Source organism: Rhinolophus ferrumequinum, chromosome 3 (assembly GCF_004115265.2).
Source record: "Rhinolophus ferrumequinum isolate MPI-CBG mRhiFer1 chromosome 3, mRhiFer1_v1.p, whole genome shotgun sequence".
Classification (NCBI taxonomy): domain Eukaryota; kingdom Metazoa; phylum Chordata; class Mammalia; order Chiroptera; family Rhinolophidae; genus Rhinolophus; species Rhinolophus ferrumequinum.
In genome coordinates, this window is record NC_046286.1 from 67,757,579 (window position 1) to 67,779,590 (window position 22,012).

At 35.2% G+C, this 22,012-nt stretch overlaps 1 protein-coding gene across 1 annotated transcript in view; it reads left to right on the plus strand.

Moving 5' to 3' along the window:
- The first annotated feature begins 1,470 nt into the window (after nucleotides 1–1,470).
- The window catches only part of RFX6 (regulatory factor X6), a 56,323-nt gene continuing 35,781 nt past the window's right edge, over nucleotides 1,471–22,012 (plus strand). The window contains exons 1-6 of the mRNA XM_033103143.1: nucleotides 1,471–1,750; nucleotides 2,047–2,203; nucleotides 4,973–5,096; nucleotides 6,816–6,877; nucleotides 18,249–18,326; nucleotides 19,457–19,484. Coding sequence (XP_032959034.1) covers nucleotides 1,528–1,750; nucleotides 2,047–2,203; nucleotides 4,973–5,096; nucleotides 6,816–6,877; nucleotides 18,249–18,326; nucleotides 19,457–19,484 — 672 coding nt within the window. The 5' untranslated portion in view covers nucleotides 1,471–1,527. The remainder of the gene's footprint in view (nucleotides 1,751–2,046; nucleotides 2,204–4,972; nucleotides 5,097–6,815; nucleotides 6,878–18,248; nucleotides 18,327–19,456; nucleotides 19,485–22,012) is intronic.

Below are 22,012 nucleotides of genomic sequence, written 5' to 3' on the forward strand. Positions count from 1 at the left end.
AGGGGGAACATTCTAAACCTTAGTATTACCTGGTATAGAGCTAAGCCCCATGGACTGAAAAAGCTCTGAGGCTTTTGGTGGCCTGGGTAGAGGAAATTGATATACAAAGTTATCCCTGGGGGGAGTATAGCCTCAGATCTTTGGGTGCATGGTGGGTAAAGGGCTCCAGCCTGAACCCAGCTGTTTTCTCAGTAAGGGGAAAACCTTTGACAGAGAGGTGATGCTTTTCCTAACAAGCGGTGCTAAAAAATGGGAAAGGTTTAAAGTACACCCATAATCTTGGCTTCTTAGTAGACAAGGTAATGTTTTTTCACTGTATTACTCCTTTCCATAATTCGCCCTTCAGCTATCTACCATTACAGGTCCTATTTTGTTTTTTTCTATGTTAAATGTAGATGTAATGAAGTTTCATATTAAATTCAAGTTCAAGGGTGACTTCTCTTTCTAATACCGAAAAGGAGGCTGACAGGTTGTGGGTTTTGGTAAGGCAACGTGAACCAAAACAGGATCCTTGCTTTTTGGATAGCACAGGGCATATTTGTCAAAAGAACAGACGATGGAAGGAGTGAAAGATTATGTGGTGGTCAGGCAAAATCGTCCTGAAGTTTCTACTGATTTCCTCGTCTTAAAGCGAGCACAAGTTATCATTTTTACCAAATGTGACTCTTGCGATTTTGGATTGGAAATGAGATATTGCGACTTCATTTTCATTTCAAAAAATGTCTGATGCACCACCTGGAGGTATAAGATGAGGGATCCTAGGGAGGCGTTTAAATCACAAAATACTGGATATGCAAGCGAATGCATCTTCCTCCAAGCTCAGGGCCAGATCCTCAAGGAAAGCATGGCCTGGGATTCTGAGCCCTTGTGCACCTGCGAGGGGGGCAGTCTGAACACGTGTGATGGGATGGCGTCTGTCCCCAAGTCACCGAGAAGAGCTCTCCCAACCCCTAGGATTGCCCGGGGAATAAATAAACCCGGCCCAAGTATTGCCTAACACATTGGTGCTCTGGGGTCCTCTACTCCCTGAGCCGGCAGTCAAGGCTGCCCGGGTAGGTGCATCGTTTGTCTCCTGAGACTAGGGATGAGGACAGCTGCTCTTCTCCGGAAGAAGACAGTGGAGCTTTCCCTGGTCTTTCTGGAAGTTTTAGTGTGAAAAGTGGCCTCGAGGCCAGCCCAAGCTGAGAGGAAGGGAGGAGAGAGGGGCTGGAGATGTGGGGAATGGCACTCCATTGCTCTGGCGAGACCCACGCAGGTGAGGAAGCGAGTTCCGAGTCCAGCATCTGTCAGGACGGCAGACAGGTGGAGAAGGCAGTCACGCCTAGGCGCACCCGGTTCCCAAGGCGATCTGGGTTGTACCTGTGGACAGCCTTCCGTCTCTGAGACAGACGCTGCGGGGATCCCAAGCCTGCGCCCCCGCCCCTGAGGCCCAGGTCCCCAGCCCCGCCCCGCCCCGCCCCGCCCGGGCTCCAGGCTCCTCCGGGAGCCGGCCGAGCTGCGGTGCCCAGGTCTCCTGCGGCCAGGAGGATGGCCAAGGTCCCGGAGCTGGAAGACGCCTTCCTGCAGGCGCAGGCTTCGCCCCAACTTTCCCCCGAAGTCCAGGACGAGTGTTGTGTGCAGCTCCTGAGCAAGGGCTTGCTGGTTTACCCCGAGGAAAGGGTATACCTGGCTGCTGAAGAGCAGCCTGGGGGCGTGCTGGGCAGCGGGGAGAAAGAAGACCACCCAGAGCTGCGGATGGGAGTTAAATCAGGTGAGTGCCGTGCTTCCTCCGGAGAAGCGGTTGAGACGTGGATGGTGTAATCGGAAAAAGGGCATCCAATAATAAAAACAAACACATCACAAAGATACAGATATGTAGAATGTACTGTTTGGATCTTTGTATTTCTCCCAGGAAAATATTTATTAACTAGAAATTAACTCTAAGGGATTTTGCATAGGTCTCCCCCCAGGCCCGCACAGGCCACCCTGTTTAATAGGTACATTTAGAGGGTACTTAATTGATTTTATATTCTGATTTTCTTTATTGTCCTTTCAACTTGCAATCAGAAATGCATTTAAGCAACGGTAACTTTTCCTCTGAAGAAGAGGATTCGGACAGTCCCGACAGCAAAACCAAAGCAGCCGATCCACACCTTTCTCAGAAGAAAACCATCACACAGATTATGAAGGATAAAAAGAAGCAGACGCAGCTCACTCTGCAGTGGTAAGACTCGCTCACAAGGGTACACTTAAGCACCTGTTGAGTTTTAAAAGTCAGTATCTTCAGAATCTTTGCTTTTCTCATTTTGCTTCTCCCTCAAACTTGTTTTGGGGGAATTCAAACTACTGATTAGAAATTTATCCCCCCAATATTTTTCCACTGAATATTTGACATAGAGACATACTCTGATACAGATGAAAAATGATCTGCAATACAAATAAAAACAACATCGCTTTGTTCATTATTTACTAAGACTAAAATTTATTCAAATGTAAGCAATTATGAATGTTTTTATGACTTATGTGCTTAATATGCAATAAATTCAGTCCTTATGTATGTATTTGGTAGCTTTGTGTTTATAAAACATGACTCTTAAAAACAATTTAAGAGGAGGAAGAATCTTACTACTGCCTTTATCTGTAGGAGGGCAAATTAAAAATTGTGTATTGGCTATAAGATGAAACGTATTTGAACTAGGAGACATAGAAAAATCAGTTAAGATATCACTATTAACTTAAATAAATGTTCAACTATTTTTATAGCACCTGTCATATATGATTTATTATAGTGAAATATCACAAATTGGATTTTGTGGAAAATCTTTTAAAACCAATAATTTATCAGTAGGCTCTCTACATAGAAACCTTTTGTAAATTGATCTAAAAGGAAGAGGGATCTGATGTAAAAACATAATATTAAAGTTCCCCACCTAGTGTGAAGAAATAGGAGTACAAATTTCTCCCTAAATTCCAAATAGTAAGCAAATAAGTAAAAAGGCCTGTTCACTGGTTAGTTACATTATCTGTTTTATATGATAGAAATGTATGATCTAAATCTTAGAAAAATGCAATAGAAAAAACAGGATACAAAATCTAGTAAATTTTTTATTTTTATTTATTATAACATTGAGTTACAATTTGCACACACTAAATTTTTGTGATTATATACCTGAACTCTTTCAAATATTTGCAGTATAAACCAATGGTCTACTAAAGTTATAGCTTTACTAATGAAGTTGATGCACACTCATTGGTTAAGAATACACTAGAGCAGTGTATTGAGCTAATAATCTGGAATATTTAGGATACAACTACTTCCATTAAGATAATTGGGGCAAAAGTTTTTTCATTTTAGATATGTTATGGAGGTCTTTTGAATTACTTCCATTTTTTTTTTTTTTCAGTTCAAACTGAGTGAATGGGAACAAACTTAAGTTTATATTTTATAAATACGAATGCATTATGATTATGGAAAAAGAAAGTCATACTCTAAATTAACATTGTACTTAAGTCTAGTATTATTCAGTAATTTGAAGACAAAGACAATGGCTACAATACATCAAAATAGCCAGGTGAAAAGTGAGCATTATATGCATGTCATTAAAATATAATTTGTAAATAGTTGACTGTTTCGCAGTGATTTTCATATTTTTTTTAACGATAAAATACTGTCTTTTGTTGTTGTTGTTGTTTAAATTTTCCACACTTTCTCCCAGAAAGAGTGGTATAAATTAAAATAAGAACCTAAGTGAGTTATTTGTATTTTGAGACTTTTCCCTTAAGGTTATAGATTGTATTGGGAATGGTAAAATTAGAACTGAAAATTAAAGTGGGAAATCGGGCTAACTCCAATTTTCATGTCAACGAGGTGTTTGGTTTTATGCAGGCAAATCCTACTTGGTTTTGGTTCTTTTTTTTTCTTCTTTTTAGAAAAATGGATGTCTGTTTCTTACCTGCTTAGGGAACTATCCTTTAGCATTTATCTCATGTACTTTGGGAATATGTTAAATCAAAGATCTTGAAGAGTTCCACTCAATTTTAATCTGAATGTATACTCTATACTGCATTGTCCCTATAGTAATAATTATGATTTTACTATACATAAAATGGGTATAAGTAAATTTTAGCCAAAATCACCTACTGAATTGTTAGGAAAACTGGGAATAGAATCTACAAATTTTGATTTCATGATTGCTGTTCAGATATTTGTAACCCTTAAATATATATCATTACGTTTATATAAATTGTGTTTAATTGCAATCATAGACATACAAATTAAATAGAATCATCTCTAAATTTTCAGTTTATATCATTATATTTATAATATGGAGTTGAATTTATATGTCATGTATGGAGGCATCTATAGAAAATTACATTATGTTTCCAGTGTACAGTATGTTTTAGATAATTATAGTGTGAGTATAGCAAAAAGGTGTAGGGATAATGATAGATCAGTGTCATTTCAGATTTAAATGAAGTGAGTTTATTTTATGTATTCTGCAAATAAATGCATTACAACATTTCCCTAATGCTTCAGGATTCAGAACTAGGTTTGTGACTGAAAGTAAGCGAATGTAGGTATTTGCCATCCTGAAGCCTGGCAGCCCTTTAGTGTTGAGAATGTTCCTTTAAACAACCATTGTCTTCAATTTCATCATTCGTGTTTGTATGTCACAGAGCAAACTGTGATCAACAGTGAGGGTTTATCTGGAAATAAGACCTATTCTTTGGGGTGTGGACCAGGCAGGAGTGGTTTTATGTTAGCAATAGCATTTTAACTGCAATAGTAGGTGTTCATTGGGATTTTTGCTCTTCTGACATTAATCCTTGTGATCTGATTTTGAATAATATTCAGAATAAAGGAAAGCTGCTCATGTCTACCCCTGAACTCATTTCTTGAAGTCTGTATTCTGGGCATTAAATCAATATGAAAGGAGAATGAAAAGGAGAAATAAAGAAAATGTTTGACCTAAACTTTTGGCTTTTTTCTTAGGCTTGAAGAGAATTACATTGTATGTGAAGGAGTTTGCTTACCACGGTGCATCCTTTATGCACACTACTTAGATTTCTGCAGGAAAGAGAAATTGGACCCCGCCTGTGCGGCCACCTTTGGAAAGGTAAGTGACATATATTGGCTATACTACTTTACAACTAAAGTCATATCAGTCAGATAGTGTGAAAACAAATTCATCTGAGGAAGTTTTATTACAGAATATTAAGAAATTTGTTTTTAAAGCATAAATGAAATCTCTTAAAGGGCTGTATTTGGAACTACTATATATTTTACCTTGATTTTGCCTACTATATGTTTTACCTTCAACTGTTATATGTTTTGAATATTAGATCTTTGGCTATCAGAAAAGTTAATGTGACCTTAAAGGAAACTTCATTTGAGCAATTACATTTCCTTTCAAAGAGGGATGCGTTAAAGAGTATGATGTGGCCTGTATTGAGAAGCTAAATTAGGTGGAGGTGACAAGTATCTTGTTAATGCAATTGTTGACTATGTTTATTATTTAGCTAGTCCAACTATGTGAGTTTTTAACAGATTTCTATTCTGTTACAAGTAGTACTCCTAATTCTCCATTTCACTCTGAGTATGTTTCCACTCCAGACTCCAAGATGTCGTGATGGGATTGGTTATGTTGTTTTTATTTGTAAATATTCCTTTCTACCCAACTTGTATGTTTAGGATGAGAATTTATAAAACTGACATTACCATACTTATATATGTTGATCTCATTTTGAGAATCAGGAAACCCTATCAATCTCTTGGGAAAGCCTTGTTCTTTGAGAATCTTGTCATGTTTTATTGTCTAAGAATCTAGGATATCCCAGAAAAAAGCTTTAGACAACTTAGGTCTCAAACACTGCACATCATATAAACGAAATCCAAATTCTAGCCTGTAGAGGGACTCATTGCCCAGAAAATAATGAATACCATGGTCTGACATATCAGTTTTTAAAATAATTTATTAACTTACTTAAAAACCCTATCTGTTTATGAGAGATAGTTTGATATGATGCATAGTAATCCAGTGATTTAGGTTCTAGCCTACTCGGTGACTTGTTGTGAGACCTTCTGAAAAGTAGTTAACCTCCGCAAAATTCAGTTCACTCATCCTATAAAATGAGGAGGTTGGGTAAGACAACTTCTAATGCCCATTTTAGCTGACTATTTTATGAGCCCATCTTATGGCAGTAATTCTTAACTGTTTGGTGAGTCATGAAACACCTTGAGAATCTGATAAAAACTACAAAACCAGTTCCCAAGAAATTAACACATACATAAAGATCATGTGTGGATCTCCTATGATCCAGGTTAAAACCCCTGTTTTACATAGAAGAGATTTTTATTCTTTAATCAGATGCTATGATTCTTCTTATTTTTAGCAAGTTGGGAGAAAGGAACACAGAAAAAAAAATTTAAACTGTTGGGGAGGTCTGGTGAAGCAGAGAATATTTCATATGCCCTTTTCAGGGTTGGAGATGGATATTTAATTGTGGGTAAAGCTCTGGATAGAATTATTATAAAGACACCCAAATTTTCCCACTAAGTAGATAAAGTAGTAATTTCTTTCGTAGTAACATCTAGCAAAAGCAGATATTGGTATAATTTACCTTGGAAATTGGGAAAAGGGCAGTAGAACAGTCTCATCAAAAAAATATCTCCCTGCTTCTGCTATTATTGCTTATCAATATGTGTCTGATACTACTTTTTCCAGACTAAATATTTATTCAAAGTTCAACATTTACTTTCTAGAATTAATTAGTTATGAGTGGCTTGCAATAGAGCCACACTTTCTAAAAACTAAACTAATTGACTTTCTTTTTAGACAATTCGCCAGAAATTTCCCCTCTTAACGACACGGCGGCTTGGAACAAGAGGCCATTCAAAGTAAGACACATCAATAAGCACATATCAGACATGTAAATACAATACGTTGTGTGTGAGGATTGACACAGTGCAAAATAAGTATTGTCTTTATCAGTGAATAGAGCCAGGTATTTTCTTCTTGATGAAGCAGACTTTTACCCACTGTAAGAACTAAAAAGAAAAGTGGATTTTAGTATAATGTTTAAAAAGCAAATTTTACAGAGAAATCATAATATATTCTCTGATGAAATAATTTAAGTGAATCATTTTCATAATCTTAAAGCCACTCCTGAAGGCACTAGCATCATGAAAGGGAAATGTACATGGCTAAATAAGTGACCAAATTGAATTCACAACACTCCGAAAGAGCAAGGCTGAAAAGCCGGGGGTTGAAGCATGGTTCAGGTTGTTCCTCTGGTTTTCTTTCCCTGATAACAATTTCTTAGTATCTCTTTCTTTTCCCTTCAAGACAAATAACATGCACAAATGACCCCTTTGGTCATCTATTAATGTAAATATAAACATAAAATAAGCTGTCACATATTCCCTGTCTTGGTAACTTGAGCTTTTCTATTCTCTTGTGGCAATCTCTATAGAACCCTCAGTTACAGGTTCTTATTCATGAATTATTTACCCTTTTCAGTTTTTCCTTTTCTTCTGCCTACAAACATATCCAGATCTCTTTCATGTTGATAAAAATAAAATCATGTCAAACATGCTACACGACTCTTCCTAACTGCTGTGTTGTTGTTTGTTTTTTTCCCCCTCTTTGCTATCTCTTGAACGAGTAGCTATCTGCTCACTTTCCTTACGTTAATCACATGTCTCTGTCTTAGTCCATTTCCTTACCTGGGAAAAACCCCAATGGCTCATTTTTACTGTAATTCATCTTCCTTGGCACCTGTCTAGCATTTAAACCTGCTTGTAATGTCCTCTTAAATAAGTACATAAAACTTCAATGGTGGCTTCTCTGTCACAGCGCTGCCAGGTCCTCTTCCCTCCTTGACCTCTCATTTTCTAGCTTGTCCAGTGTCTCCTGCCCTAACGTCTAGTTCAGCGCTGTCCAATGAAGTATAATGCAGCTGCTTAGTTACTTAAAAAATTTCTAGTAGCCACATTAAAGAAGTAAAAAAGAAGAGATAAAATTGATTTTCATGTCTCATTTAGTCCAACGTATCCAGAACATAATAATTTACTGTGTAATCAAAATAAAAATTATTAATAAGCTATTTTATGTTCTTTTTTTTTCCTACTAAGTTTTTGAGATCCAGTGTGTATTTCACATGCACAGCACGTCTCAACTCAGACTAATCACATTTCAAGTGGTCAATACTCACATGTGACTAGTGGCTAACCTATTGTCTAGCACAGTCTTAGTCACTTGCCAAAACAGAGGTTCCTTTTTTTTGGACTTCTCTTGAATCTGTCTCTCTTCATTCTAACTTTCATAACCTGGCCTTGACTCCATCTCTCCAGTTCATTCAATACCCTTTTTTCCAAACTGACCTTCCAAAGTTCAGGTTCAATTATATCTCTCTTATGCTCAGAGACGTTCACCAGCTCATAATTTCTACTATTAAAGACAAACTTTTCTCACCTTGGCATTATAGATCCGTTATGATTTAGTCCAAACCCATTTTCCTATCTTATAATCTAGCTCTCAGCATGTAGCGTATGCTTTCCCCAAATTATTGTCCCAGTTTTCATTGCTTCACCCTCAACTGTCACTCTTTTGCTTATGCTGTCTTCTTCCATTGAAAATTATTATTCCCTATAGGTATGTTGAAATCTTACCTATTTAAAAGAATGTCCCATGAACTTCTTCAGAATTTTTTCTCAGCCTCTTGATTTAGTGTAGGTTCTTTCTTTGTACTCTATAGCAATTTATTGTATTGATACTTATCTTAATATGAAATTAACTTATTTCTTCCCCTCAATAGATACTGAGTATTTTGAGGGTAGAGACTTTGTCTCATACTCATATCCCATCTGCTGTTTGATAAATAATACATTATCAATTAGTGTTTATTTACTTGATTCCAATTAATGTTAACAGTATTGTGGCATGAGAAGGAAAAATAAAAACGCCAGGTTGAAAGACAATATTGGTTTTATCCTTCTAACCAAGTCAGCTGTTTTTCAAAGTTGACTTAATTTATCTGGCTGATTTCTACTGAATTTGATTTCTGCTGAATTGTGTGTGGAGGAAAGATCAGATAGTGTTTGAAGTAGGTAGATAGTAGAAAAAGAGGCAAAGCAATGCAGAGAAATCCTCTTCACAGAATCTACAAGAGGGCAGTCAGTCAGGCTGTAGAGAAAGTCAATTAATCCTAGAAGGAGCCTTTAGGATTAGGGATGAATCATTAACCCTGTCCTTTGTAACACAGTGAGGCTCCAGTGTTTAGGTTTATGTAACAATAAATGGTGGTGACTTCAGGCCATTTGTCTGATAGCTAAGAGCAGACGTGCCCCGAGAGCACGCCGATTTGAATTTTCTTCTATCTTTCTGATGTGCCATTGCTTTTTATAAAAGCAACTTGCCTATTATATTTTTGGTATTTTGATATCATGGGGAAAAAGAAATTTTCCATATGTAAACTTAAGATGCTGAAAGATATGGCAGGGTGTAGAGTTTGTGAACCTTGTAATTGGTAATGTCTTGATGTAATTATTCTTAGTCAGGTAGTTTTCCTGTTTTTGTTTATTTCCAATACCCTTAGATTTTTGTCTTGAGAGACAGTATATATCAAAAAGCAGCATAGCCTAGTAGTTAGGAGCATGGGGTTTAAAGTTGGACAAATCTAAGCTTTAATTCCGTGCTTCCATTTAGAGCTGTATGACATTCGATGAATTGTTCAACTTTTCATCAGTAAAGTAGGTATAAAATATCTATCTCATAGGTTTATTGTGAAAAATGAAATAAAGTATAGGAATGGAGAAATGAATTTACGTACTTTCAAACTCACTACCCTTAGTAATATAAATAAATCACTCAATTCATCCAACTATCAGCAGTGTAGTTATTACTTATTGAGCACTACTTACACACACACACACACACACTGTAATCCGACAATACAAGATTGAAATTCCTGTGTTTTACAAACGAAAAAACTTGCAGTTCAAAGATTGACTTGCCCAAGACCACACAGATATTATAAAATAACAATATTGGTATTTAAATCAAGGTTTATTTGGCTCTAAAGTTTGTGCTTTGTCAACTAGTAAAGCCTACTTCTTATATTAGTCATAGCAACAAAACAATTGTTTAATTAAACTTTTCAGTTTTTGAGGTGTAAATTGTATTGTTTTTTTCTAAGTTTTTAAAATTTATTAATATAGTAGATTCTTTTTCAAAGAGCTAACAACATTTTCTCAAGCCTCAATCATAAGGCATTTTAAATTATTCTATATTTATGTAGATATATTTATATTTCATATAACAGCAAATTTGTAGTACAAACACAATTTTTTTTTCTGTTTTTCACTTTTGTTCTAAACATTTCTATATGTTGGTGTATTCACAATCATCATTTCTAACAACTATTTAGTATTTCAAAAATTTACATTTTATGAAATATTTTTATGTCTATAGAAATATTAACAATTGGTGAACCAGAAATATAGATGAAGAAGTAACTTTAATTAAAAAAAAAAGAAGTGAGCCTATTTTGGAAAAAATAGGAATTTATGATTTCTCCCAATTTTACTAGTAATTTTGCAAAATGTATTTTATTGTATCTAGTATAGTGCCCCAAGCATACTATCACTGCACGTTTTTTTGAATTATTTCAAAAATATAAATAAGTTTGGTATTAATTTATTTTAACTTCTGTTTATTATATATTAAAAATATTAATAAATGTAAATGACAATGGTCATTTAAAAATATGAGTTCTTAATTTTTGGCAAATTCTCATAGGATAGCTAGGGTATATCCAATCATTTCATTAGCGTCTTTCTCACAGAATTTATTTTAGGATCATGATTAACTCAAAAGATTCTTCTGTATTGTGGGCACAAGATGAACCACTGTTTCTAAAACTGTCCTTAAATGCTTTTAGGGTCCATGGAACAATGTCACTCTCCAGATTTTACTGGTCCATGTATGAAATCCAAAAGTTTGGGAAACACTGATCTATGGTGACAAAGAAATGGTTAGTAGAGTCTAAAAAATAGGAGTAAATTCTGTCTATTTTCAACTTCTGTTTCTCTAAGTTCTGACATAACTGAGTATTAAAATAGTCCTCACAGCTCACTTTTGTGCAGTAGTTATCTCTTTCATTCCTCAAAAAGTGAAAGATGAAAACAGTTTAACTGAATAAAATGAGCCCAAAATTTATTCAAAAGGAAGAGAGAAAATATTTGAAACAGGTGGATACATTAAAAACAAGAACAAAATAAAATGGACAGAATCACTATGTCGGGCCAGACATCACTCATTGTCAAAATTAGAAACAAAAACTGAATAATTTGTTTCCAGTGGCAAGTATGATGTTCCTCATAAGAAGCCACTACTGCCAATAGTTATGGAAAACGGTCTCTAAAGATTAACACTTGGGTCAGAAATCCTCTCCCTAGCGCATCTAACCGAAGTGTGCCTTTAGGACAAAGCCAGTCAAGTTGAAGGCAGCATTAGCAGCTCAGCCTCCATCTTTTCCTTCACTTTTACCATCTTCTCCCTGTCAAAAAACCCAACAATTCCAATGGTGTTTCTGCCCATTCTCAACCCCAAGATAAAAACTTACTTTACTTTTGTATTTTTTCAATCTTCTCTTTGATTTACCACCAATGCCAAAAATATACACCTGGTTTCTTTTTCTGTGCAATATTTTTAAAATGAGATTTTGAATAAATAAAAATGAAATAACATTCTATAGGTACAAAAGAATAATGAAAAGTAATTCTTGCTTATTTTATGTTATAAATATCTCAAGAATGATTGATCCATTCATATTTATATTGATATATAAAGCATGGTGCTAAAGAGTTTTTGAGATACAAAGAAAAGTAAGATAGAAAAAGTGGTGTCAAAAAAGTTTCACTATTAATATTCACTTATTTAATAAGCATTTTACTGAGTGTCCTGAAACTGACTAGGCCCTAGGGATACAATGATGAGCAAAAAGAGCCTACATTGCATCCTTACTCAGAATAGTGGAGTAAGGGAGAACACAGTTAAGTAAATTCTATGCACATGGTAGACTGTTTGATTTGAAGTTACATTTTAATTTCTTGTAGACTTTGATCAGTCGAATCTTGGTTTTCAGACATGACGGACAAAAGCTATTATCTCATTTATTAGTAGTGATTTAGTGGGTTAATAAAACTGATATGGCAGCTGCTCTTATCATAGTAAGTTATTGCAAGTCCCTGAACAGCTTAATCCCATCATTTCCTTATCAGTTATCATTTGTGTGGTGTAAACTAACATTAGGGCTACTAGCTCAGTGGGAACATATGTTTCAGGAATTCTATATAATGACTGAAATGGAAGAGAAGAAATATAGGTGTAGATATAAATAAATCAGCAAATGAAGAAAAGTTTTAGACACAATGTAAATTTTTATTAGTAGTAAGAAGAGCAACAATTATTTCATTTGTCCTATTAAGAATCTCTTATATTTTATAACATGTTAACTTTAAAACGTGGACACAAAAATTAATGAATAAGTCTTCTTTATTCCTAAAATGTAAACGATGTAAGGCTAAGGACAATTCATGTTAATGAATGAGTACAATTTTGTTATCACATCACAAAGACTACTTGCATTATGAAAACATTTTCTTAGAGAAATTAGCTAATCATACTCAGGGCTTTTAAGCACTTATGCATTTTCTTTATTAGAAATGGAAAAAATAGATTCTCATAAAGAGAGAATGAACTGTGAAATGTTTGGGAATATTTGTTCAGAGTAACCTACAAGATAGGCTTCAGGTAGTGGTATATAAATTAAAACAACTAGTTATCAAACAGTGAAAACGTCACTTTTTTACTGAATATGCATGAACATATGTTCTTGTTACACTAGAGTATTTCTGGCAAACATTTTCTAGCAAGTTTATTTTAGGGAAATATATTAATAACAAAATAAAGCTATAAAATGTTGCAAGTGAGATGAAAAATCCATGTACACATTGCATGAAATTGCTCCATCCAGTTTTATGAGGTTTATCTTTAGCTATTAAAAGGACAGAAAGCTGCTCATTTACTATCTCTTCTCTGTTCTCAAAGACACTAAATCATCACTCAGATTATAACATGTACCTAGTTAAAGTAAAAGGAAGATTGAAGGAGAAAAATTATATTATCGGCTCCAGAAAAACTGGACATAAAATGTGCTAAAACATTATAATGGTTATTGCAAAATAGAGATTTATATTCCTAGAAACATTCTTTCTACCTAAATACACAAATTCCATGCCCTTTATACATATCATTTAGGTATACAACTTTTATTCAACCCCCGTAATTTACTGGTAACATGGAAATACACAGTACTGAGAGGAGGTTATTGAGAAGTATTGGCTTTAAGAGAATTTGTGTTTGATCAGTTCCCAAAGGATACACTGACTCATCCAATAAATGAGAATTTTTCTTTACAGTAATGTCTAAGGGGGAATGAGGTCTAAGGAAAAGATGCAATTCTCTTCCTCCAAATCTTATAGTTCAGTGGGGCAGATAAGCCATGTATACACCTACCAGTGGTATATAATGTATACAGCTACATGGAATAAGTGACCAGGAGAGGAGTTCAAAGGACAGAAAAATTAGTTTTACCTGAGAGACCAGGCAAAGCTTCATGCATTAAAGCTATGCCTTGAGCTATGGGTAAGAAATGAAGACATGAAGGAAGCACGGCATTCCCAACAGAGAGCACAGCAAAGTAAAGGCACCAAGGTGGGAAAGTTATTTACTGAGTTCGCAGTTATTTACTGAGAACAAGTACTTCTGACAGTAATAGAGAAGTTTACACAGTACTAGTGCTGGGTTAAAGGAGTTGTAGATTTACTCACATCATGTTAGACAAGAGATTCTTTAATCTCTACCAAATATAAAATTGTGCTGATATTTTAAGTATGTGATACTATATGTATGCCTTTTATTGATAAATTTCTGTTTATAAAGTTTCCTTTATGACACATTGTTATTTTTAACTTTTTTATGTTACTAATTATTTATTCAACAACTGTTTATTGGTTTCCTCTTATCGGGAGCTTACCTTCCAGAGGGAGTCCTTGTTTACATATGGAATTTCAGATATGAAACATCCACATCAATGGTGTAGTTCTTAATGATTCATGTTAGTTGTCGGTGCTTAATATGATTCATGCTGAACTAGAAGAGGGAATGTGTATGCTGAGTGCAAACATATTCAAACTATATTTCACTTAAGGATTCCTAATTATAAATAAAATTGAGATGTAAATCTATCTATAGCTAGCTAGCTATATCTATCTATCTATCTGTCTCTATTAGCTATTTATCTATCTGTCTATCTATCTATCTATCTATCTATCTATCTATCTATCTATCTATTGCATCTTGAGTAAGGAAGCAACATGGTCTATTGAAACAAAGAGTGCTCTATGGAGCTGTGGGTTTGAATTGTGTCTTCAAACCCATAATTTCACGGAGACTTTTCAAACAAATCACAACCTTTTGAATCTCTGCTTTGAAATAGAAAAAATACTTTACTTGTAGGCTGATGTGGAGATTTGAGATGAAATATAATAAAGTTCTTTGCATGTAATTAGGTGCTCAATTAATGGTAGCTATCTCTATTATTACCTATTCTAGCACCTGCTCTAATTTTAGCTCATATTAATGAGGTATTGCAATTCTTTCTTTGAGTGCTTTTCTCCCCAACAAGACTGTCAAGTCTTCCAGGGCAGAGACCCTTTCTCCCTTTCTGAATCCTCAGCACCCAGCACATCATAAGCACTGAATACACGTTTGAGGAAAACAGAGTTCACTCTTTCACTTGTTTCCTATTGGCTGGCATGTTTATTAGATTGTACTGCTAGAACATGCTCAGCTACACCAACATATCTAGATGAGGTATTGCTAATGAGAAAAGGACACGCTGTTTCTCGTTGATAAGGTGGAGTGTAAGCCAACCAAGTTGTGTCTGATTACAGCATCATTTACATTGGAACTATGAATAAAATACATTACTTAAAAAGGACTTTTTAAATTTTGGTAGGTATAAAATCTTGACTCTGAATGTAGGTAGAGACATTAAAGTACGCGTATTTTTAAAGATATTTTGCTCTAATGAATGAAAGACAAAATAATATAGTCATTTTATTAAAAGAAGGAACAAATGAATTGTGTGATGAAAAGATCCTTTTCTTAAAAGTCATAAGTAAGAAAAAATTACAAATCCACATTATTCAGTATTTATTGGGTCCTAAAGGGTGTTACAATTTGCACCAAAAGTGATTCTCAGGTGACTTTAGAAAATGGAAGAAAAATGTGCCTTAGGCTTGGCCAGTGTGGTCACTGTTCTGTGACTGGCAGGTGGTCTGGTTCAGGAAGCTATGGACTAGGGTAGATGTCAGAAGCATACATGTTCCTGAACTGATTTTTCATGTCAGTGTTTTTATCATTGTGTTGATAACTAGCACAGTGGTCAGGACACAGTATACCCTCTAATATTTGTTAAACTCATGGTCATCCCTTGACCTGTCTTAATATTTTTGTCTACCAACTGTGAGGGCAATGTACTTTTGTCTCAATCTGCATAGCAAACTACTTTACCACAGCATAATATTTACATGTTGAAAAAAAGGTAAATGAGAAAGAAGATAAAGTTATAATAAAAGAAGATTATCAAGTTTTAAAGCAATGCTTAACATATATTGCTTCAGCAAGTGACTAAAATGTAGTTGTTTAAGCTATAGCATCTATATGACACACAGCAAGCTTTGCAAAAGAATATGAAATTACAATATACTGTATTTTCACTGTAATAGATTTCTTTGTTTTCCAACATTTCTTGCTTTATTTCTTCTAATATAAAGGCATTTCCTTTGGTATCTTAGTTCTAAAATTTAGTAAAGGAAATATTAATACTTATTTCAGACTCTTGGTTCATTAACTAATTCTAATATACTTGACTGAATATCATCAAAAATCTGCTTATTTGTTTATGATTTTTAGGCATTTTCCTTATCTATTCCTATTAATAGAGCTGCTTTTGGTAAGGTCTTAATGCTTTAAATAAGTTTCCTTCTTTTAGTTTCTAATTAGAGGTAAATCAGAACAATATTTTGGAGTTTCCATAAGGTTCATATTTTCTCCATTTCTCCCTTTGTTCCAACGTACCGTAGAGGTTCTTTCACATCATCTATCAGACGGTTATTTTCTGTACTGTAAAAATCGAGCAGCTATGATCCTCCTCTGTTCAGGGTAATAGGCTACTATTGTCCTTCTACCAAAATTGAGGACTTGAAAACTTGTTCCTAGTCTGCCACAATCACAAAATATCTTCATTTATCTTGATCACCCTCTGTTACTATTTCTCAAGTATAACAGCTTTCTCTGACAATGTTTCTTATTATATGTAATTTTTTTCATATTTAAACATTTTCTCTCCATCTCAAATGGCGCAGGGTCATTAGAGGCAGCTTCTGTACCACAGCCCTTAGAACCTAACGGGAGAGAACCTGTCTCAAGGCCTCAGACTTTAGCAATCTGTTACGGCTCGCTGTTCCCCTCCCTAGGAGTCAAGGAGTCCACAGCCTGAGTGAATGTGTCCATGCACAGACCACGCCCCTCTTCTAGCCCACAGTCCAGGTTCTTCAAACAGCGTATGGCCTGCCTCCTGGGCCTGTGCAGGGCTCTTCCCCATCAGAGGGCGTTCTGCTCCACCAGAACATAGACTCGAAGAATGGGCAGGGGACAGCTGTTTGGTGTGTATGTGGATGGATGTTGGACATGGAGGCTGCGGTGATCATAAGAGGCTCCTCACAGTGAACAGGGGAGCAGAGGCTGAGAGGAGAAGGGGGCTGAGGCTGGCTCTTCTCCATCACCATGCTCCCACATGGAACTCCAGGAGTCTAGGAATTCTAAGTTCAATCCTAGCTTCCAAAATATTATGGAAGTAAATTGCTAAGATAGGAGGACAGAGACATTTTATTTAGCAATATGTTAGCTTGATTTGTGTATTTAAAAAAAATAGATATATGGTATGTAGGCCTCCATTTGTGCTCTCATCCTGGACCTTGAATACATGTAGGGGTGGAATTGCTCTGCCAAGTGTCTTCTTTATTGCTGAGGTCAGAAAAGGGAGCTTGAAACTTAGATCCTTTATTGTCCTGTCCGCTTTAAACTCAGATGGTGATACTAAGAATTGAAGTATTAAATATGGTTACACTGGATTCCCTTTATTCTCTTTCATTGCATTCCTTCCCTAATCTTAGATCAATGCAAATTGAAATGGTAGATAACCAAATAGGTTTTGGTGCTACCTAGGGGAGGTGGGGAAAAGGGAGAGTGAAAGAAAGCAGAAGTCAGCAGGCTTTGGTCACCTTCACTAAATACCCATTTGACTAGCTTTTGTATAACATCTGTAGCATTTGTACTTGGGTGTATAATATGTCAGGAGTCTGCAACTTAGGAGAATATGCTACTTGAGACTAGGTGAGATGCTATTCTAGATGCTAGATGTCTGTGGCTCAGGATACATAGACACTTTTATAACAAATTACTCCTAACGCTGTTACATTCCATGTTTCCTATTTCCATTGATTCATGACATATATAGATTTTCCCCCATTGTTGCACAAATGTTTGAAGTGAAAATGACAGTGAGTTGGGCTTCTCATTCTCATGAGGAAAATGACTTTTAAAAACGTCACATGCTTGATACATATTCCTATTTATGACATCAATGTCTTCCTCACAGATAACATCACGCTCTTTTCTCCATCCAATAGGTACACTACAAAGGAAGCCTACCATTTTCTTATTCAATTGACTAAGTTCAAATTGCACAGAGCCATTTTCAAACAGACACACTCAATAGACTTAGAGCCAATGCCTACATTTACAAATTTAAGTGCCGACAGTTAAATGCTTACAATTACAATTTTAGTTTATTTTTGGTTTTTGAAACCCAATTTTTAGGGGTTTGAAAAGGATTGGCAGTAGGTAATTCTCCTATCGTTTTCAAGCCTAGAGCCAGAAATACGAGGATAAGTTAGATTCGTTACCATCAACGTGGGATTCAGCACATTAAGATGTTACTTGAAAATAATCAGGAAAGGAAGGTGATCAGTAGGTTGCAGTTCTTACTTGTGGGTTACTTCAGTTATACTTTAGTGTCTTTTTCCCCTTCAAAAAACTTCTACATTAACACAGAGCTGGTTCCTGTCCTTGCTCTAGGTATCATTATTATGGGATTGGCATCAAAGAAAGCAGTGCATATTACCACTCCGTTTATTCTGGAAAGGGCCTGACAAGGTAGAGTTCCACTATCTTCAAGACGAGTTCTCTGCATTTCTTTAAATATTCATAATATCTATTAAATAAAAAGACTTACTAATTTTGCGTATTGAAATGTTTGCTGTTAAGGATCAGACCTTAATTTCGACTTTGTATGGACATATACAGTGGTCTGGATTACTGAGATATTTACACAATTTGCAATCATTAATGAGAAATTAATGGTGAACCAGGTACATCAGAGAGATGAAAAGGAAAAATCAGGGAAGCAAAATTGCTTTAAAATTAGTATTTACTTATAGGCCGAATCTGTTTTCTGGCTGTATTCAATAAAAATAAAAGCAGAATATGTAAATTTTTTCCCTAAGAGATAACTTTTTTTAAAGATCTATGTCTTTGGCTAGTATTTTACAAAGATAAAAATTTTATTATAATCATCTCTAATCACATATATGTTGAATACCAGCTTACCTTAGTAAGGTAAAGCTACTGAAATGTTTGAGTCTCTGTGAAAGGAAAAACATAAATGAATATAAAGAACACACTAATCTCTCATTAACTATTAGGAAGAGGTTATTGACAAGTGAGGTGACATCCAATGAAACCAGTAATAATACACAATTATTATTTTTAAATTCTGGAGCTCTGAATAATTAAATCTGTATCTGAGATGACCTCATGGAATAATTTACCAAGAACTGCTCTTAACTCTCAAAAGAATGGATTAGTTTTCAAAGTATCCTCTGGAAAAAAATAATTTTAGTCACCTGAGTCATACTAAGATGAATTCAGATATTATTACAAAGAAGATAATGGTAGCTTACTAGCCACTACCCACTGTAAAGTGTAAATACAGGCCAGAACACACACTAATATTTAATATCAAGTGTTCTTTGTTTGCCTCAAATCTTACAAGATTCCCTAAATATTCTTCATTTTACTTTCCTTAATAAACTTATTTTTTCAGTCAGTTGAGAAAGATGCTTGGGTTCTTTTGAAAATCAAACAAATTTCTCTAGATTTATTTCATTAATCATGGTATGAATTTACTACTTTGTAGGTTCTCTGTATTTCCTTGAGTGCTTTACTGTATATATATATATATGTATATATATATATAACTAATGAAAAATGTACTGATTTTTAAGGTTTTCTGGAAGCAAGCTAAAGAATGAGGTAAGAATTCTTTTCATTTCTATTTTACATCTGCTGTAATATGTATTACAAGCTGAACAATAAGTGTTAATCACCCTCATTGGCAAATATAGACATAAATGTTATTTATTAGGATCCCCTTGAATGATTGAGGACTTTAGACAGAGCAAAGTTAGACTTGGGGCAACTGAAGATTCTTTACAAGGACCTACTGAACAACTTCCAATTAACCTAGTAGGGATGATTTTTCAATTTGTAAGCGACTGCAAAAAAAAAAAAGAAAAAAAAAATTACTGACCCAAGACATTTTTGTTTAATTATAAGCAGAAAGCCTAAAGTTGAGGTTACGGAAAGGACTGGTATTCGGAATATACCTATTTAGACAAAACCTTTAATGTTATCCAGAAGTCCAAATTTATGCTATGGTTTGTTTTAACCTCTCTCTCTCTCTCTCTCTCTCTCTCTCTCTCTCTCTCTCTCTCTCTGTGTGTGTTATTCAGTTTGCTGATCTCTTCTGCAATGGTGGGGTGTGGTTGGTGGAAGTAGGAGCTAGGGTATATCATACACACACACACACACACACACTTTTTCCCTAGACACCCCTCCTCCTCCTTGCACCCAACCAAATCACAGATCAGTAAACTGACTTTATCTAATTGAGTTAGATTATCATTAGGTACAGCATGGCTAATTAGACACATGATAAGGCCTTCATTATCCTCAAGTTAATGAATCATTAAAAAGAGGTGCCACAGAACTAAGGGCACATGATAATGTGTTGTGTGGTAAATCTAGACGTCAGGTAAATTGTAACTCCATTAGTTTGGTGAAATGATGCAAACATATTATCTTAATAAATAATATTAAGCCCCCAACCCTCTGAAATGACCAATTTCTTTCCACCAGTGTTTTTAATGCAGTTAATGGCTAATTACATAATAAAACCCTCTAGATTGCTCTTTTTATTATTAAATAATAGCTCTTTATGAGATAAACAATTGTAAAAGTGCAAAAATATTGACTTAGAAATATACTTAGAAATATTGACTTAGAAATACATCAACAGGAAATTTAAGTAACTTCTCTCAGGTGTTTTTTCTACCACTTTGGTGAAGCTGGTGGTACTGGCAAGCCAACGGCTAATATAGCATGTGTATGGCAAGCCTTGTTTTGTAGAACAAAATAAAAATGTTTCTCAAGTCTACTGTTTCCTCCTCAGAAGAGTACACTACAAATTTAGGTGTAGATTTTGTCAACAAAGTAAAAATAAAATACATTGGTTGGGCTATACAGCCTATTTTTCTAAAGATACCTGAAGCAGTAATAGAGTATCATTGTTATGATTATTTTAGAAATTAATACAATTAAGGACTTTCTAAAGACTCAGAACTATTCTAGATACTTTTCAAAAATGATAACAAACTATTTTTTTAACAAAGTTAAAGTAAAAAGCAAAATATATGGCGACCAACCATACTTTGCTCAGGATCTGAGACTTTCAGTGTAAACCTGCATATACTTCCAGTCATTTGAACGTTAATAACTGTGAGATAGCGAAAATAGGTGTGAACATTGCCAGTTTACAGCTAAGGAAACTGAGACTGAGAGATGTATTTGCTTTTCAAATAATATTGGGTAAAATTCTATTTTTAAAAACCATGGTCATGATAATTAATCAATAGATTACAGGCACTGGAAACAAAATAGTGAATGGATAGATTTGATCCTTTACAGTGTTGCAGGAAAATATATCTTATTAAACAAATAATTATAAGTAATAATAAAGAGTGTCGTGGGGGTTAACCTAGTTTAAGTGGTTAAGGACATTTCCCACGGTAAGTGACATTTAAGGAAAGAAGTGAGAGTAAGCGGGAGTTTGGAGGAGGAGTACAGTAGAGGAAGAGAGAGCGAGAGTGGTCCAGACAGAAGGAACATCATAGGTTAGGGTTTCTCAGCCTTGGTATTATTTACATTCCGGGCCAGATAATTAATTCTGTGTTTTGGGAGATGTCCTGTGCCTTGCAGGATGTTTCGCAGCATCACAGTGTCACTGGCGTCTACCTACCAGATTCTAGTAGCAACCCCCCTGCCCCCCTTGTGACAACCAAAAATGTCTCTGACATTGCCAAATGTCAGCCACTGGCATATGGGAAGGCAAGCAAGAGGGGCACTATGTTATAGATATATGGATAGACTGGATATGAAAATATCTGGACTTGGATAATAACCCTGGAGATGGAAAGGAGTGACTGATTTTTCACTAGGAAACACTTGGAAGAGAAGCAGGTAGAAAGAGTAGAAATATAATGGGTTCAATTTGGAACTTGTCATATTTATTGTGTTTGTGAAATATCCAGTGTAGACTTGATCCAGTGGAGATGTGGGCAGTTGGATACATGTGACTGGATAAGAGGATTGAAATATTTAGTTTGGTAGTGACTGAGGCCATGGTAATGGGTAAAAATGTCTAGGGCAAAAGTGAATGAGAAAAGAAGGGGTTATAAGAAAAAAGTTCTAAATAGTGGAGTAGAAAAAAAGGGCCAGCAAGA